The 2032-nt window shown below is 39.6% G+C and overlaps 1 protein-coding gene across 1 annotated transcript in view; it reads right to left on the bottom strand.

Moving 5' to 3' along the window:
- Positions 1 to 262: 262 nt before the first annotated feature.
- The window catches only part of LOC113819689 (ligand-gated ion channel 50-like), a 4750-nt gene continuing 2980 nt past the window's right edge, over positions 263 to 2032 (bottom strand). Inside the window, exons 5-6 of the mRNA XM_070115429.1 lie at positions 1150 to 1434; positions 263 to 346 (exon numbers count right to left, since the gene is read on the bottom strand). Coding sequence (XP_069971530.1) covers positions 263 to 346; positions 1150 to 1434 — 369 coding nt within the window. The remainder of the gene's footprint in view (positions 347 to 1149; positions 1435 to 2032) is intronic.

Here is a 2032-nt window from a genome sequence, read left to right as displayed (position 1 = left end):
TAAAAAAAATCTGTTCATGACTTTTCGAGTTATCCTTTTAGCCGACTAACCAACTCTACCAAAATATAACCTCCTTCGAGGAGATAATAATAGTAATGATGATAATAATATTGGTAGTAGGACAATAATGATATTGAAAATATTAATGATGATGATAATGATGATAATAGTAATAAAAATGATAACAATAATAATAATGATGATAAACATAATAATAATCATAATAATAATAACAGCAATAAGAAGAAGCAGAATATAGACATTAAGGATCAGCTGTTGCGTAATTATGAACGTAATCGAGGGATTGTGCGCGAGGATCGCGGACTAAACAGAAGCAGTTCCATCCCTGCCCGGGTGTGAGAGTGTACATCAGTGTAAAACAGTTACCTCGTGGTTATGGCAATGCGTTTTACAAATGTATGTTTAGTGTTGTGCTGTAAGTTTAGATCCCGCGAGTGGCAGACTGTAACATTGTTGATATGGATTCTGAATGAGTGACAACTGTTTTTTTATGTTGCCGTCTACACACATACAGAATTGCTTTCCAAAATTTTGGTATGACAACAAAATGAGGCTTCTCTGCGTGAAAGGCAAGTACCGGGTCGAGCCAAATCTTATCGAATTAATTTCAAATTATTCTCTTTTGATGCAGTTCCTATATCTTGCCAGTATACGCGCGCGCGAGCGCGCGTGTGTGTGTACAGCTACACAGAAAAGTGTCGTAAGGAGGGGTGTCGAAACATTCAATATCGAACAGAACGCTCTGTTATATATATATATATATATATATATATATATATATATATATATATATATATATATTATTGATAAAAATCATCAATTGTAGAAACTACATCACCAGGAAAAGTGCTGACAGGGAAAATATATCACTGGGAAAAATATCCCGAATGCCCCCCCCCCCCCAGTGGCGCCTCCAGCCTAGAGCCAGGCCCTCTGAGCCGCCCGTCACTTGGGTCTCACGGGAGCAATGAGGCTCATTATACAAACGGGGATGAAGCAAACCAACAAACTAATCAGAGTGAAAGCAAACAAGCACCGCATGTGCCTGTTTGCTCGCCCGGCCTCGGGCCAGCCGAACGCGCTCCTGGCCGGCGCGCCCCTCCCGCAGAAGGGCCCCGCCGGCAGGACCCTTTTCAGCAGCGCCCCTCCAGCGCCCAGGCGGAGGGTCTCGACGTACACGAGCGACAGGATGATGAAGAACTCCTGCAGGATGAGCGCCAGGAACCACACGTCGATGAGCTTGAGGTAGGACGTCCTCGGGATCGTCTGGCTGACCTGGTTGAAGAAGGTGGACAGGACGAGGAGCGAGGTCAGGGACACCGTGATGCGGTCCTGAGGGCGAGAGGGAAGCGCCTGAAGGAGCGGGAGCGGGTCGGGGGGGAGGGGGCTGTCTGGGGGTCTTCTGAAAGCTCTCTTGCACGGAAACATTGTCTTTTGTGAGTGATAACTGTTGCATCTATATTTTAATCATTTTTATTGTTACTCTCACTGATGCCAGTATCATTATCACTATCATTGTTACCATTGTTATTACTATTATTGCTGTTATCTTCATTATTACTATCATAGTTGTTATTATTACTATCATTGCTGTTATCATAATTAATATTATAGTTGTTATTATCATCATTACTATCCTTGTTATTACTATCATTATTATAACCATAAACATTATCATTAACATCATCAGTGAGAGCGAGAGAAGAAGCACAGAGAAAGGTGTCTTTGTTTAACCCCCTTTCTCATAAAAAGAGATATAAAGAAATAAGTAAATAAATAAACAGCTAAACAAATAGATAAACAAATAAACAGCTAAACAAATAAATACATAAATAAACAGCTAAACAAATAAATTAACAAATAAACAGCTATACAAATGAATAAATAAATAAATAAACAGCTAAACAAATAAATAAACAAACAAACAGCTAAACAAAAAAATAAACAAATAAACAGCTAAACAAATATAAATAAATCAAACCCACCCTCACACAACGCTATAACCAAACAG

The sequence above is a fragment of the Penaeus vannamei genome, chromosome 37 (genome assembly GCF_042767895.1).
Source record: "Penaeus vannamei isolate JL-2024 chromosome 37, ASM4276789v1, whole genome shotgun sequence".
Classification (NCBI taxonomy): Eukaryota; Metazoa; Arthropoda; class Malacostraca; order Decapoda; family Penaeidae; genus Penaeus; species Penaeus vannamei.
Note: the sequence above shows the minus strand (reverse complement) of the source record. Positions and strands in the feature narration are given on the sequence as shown.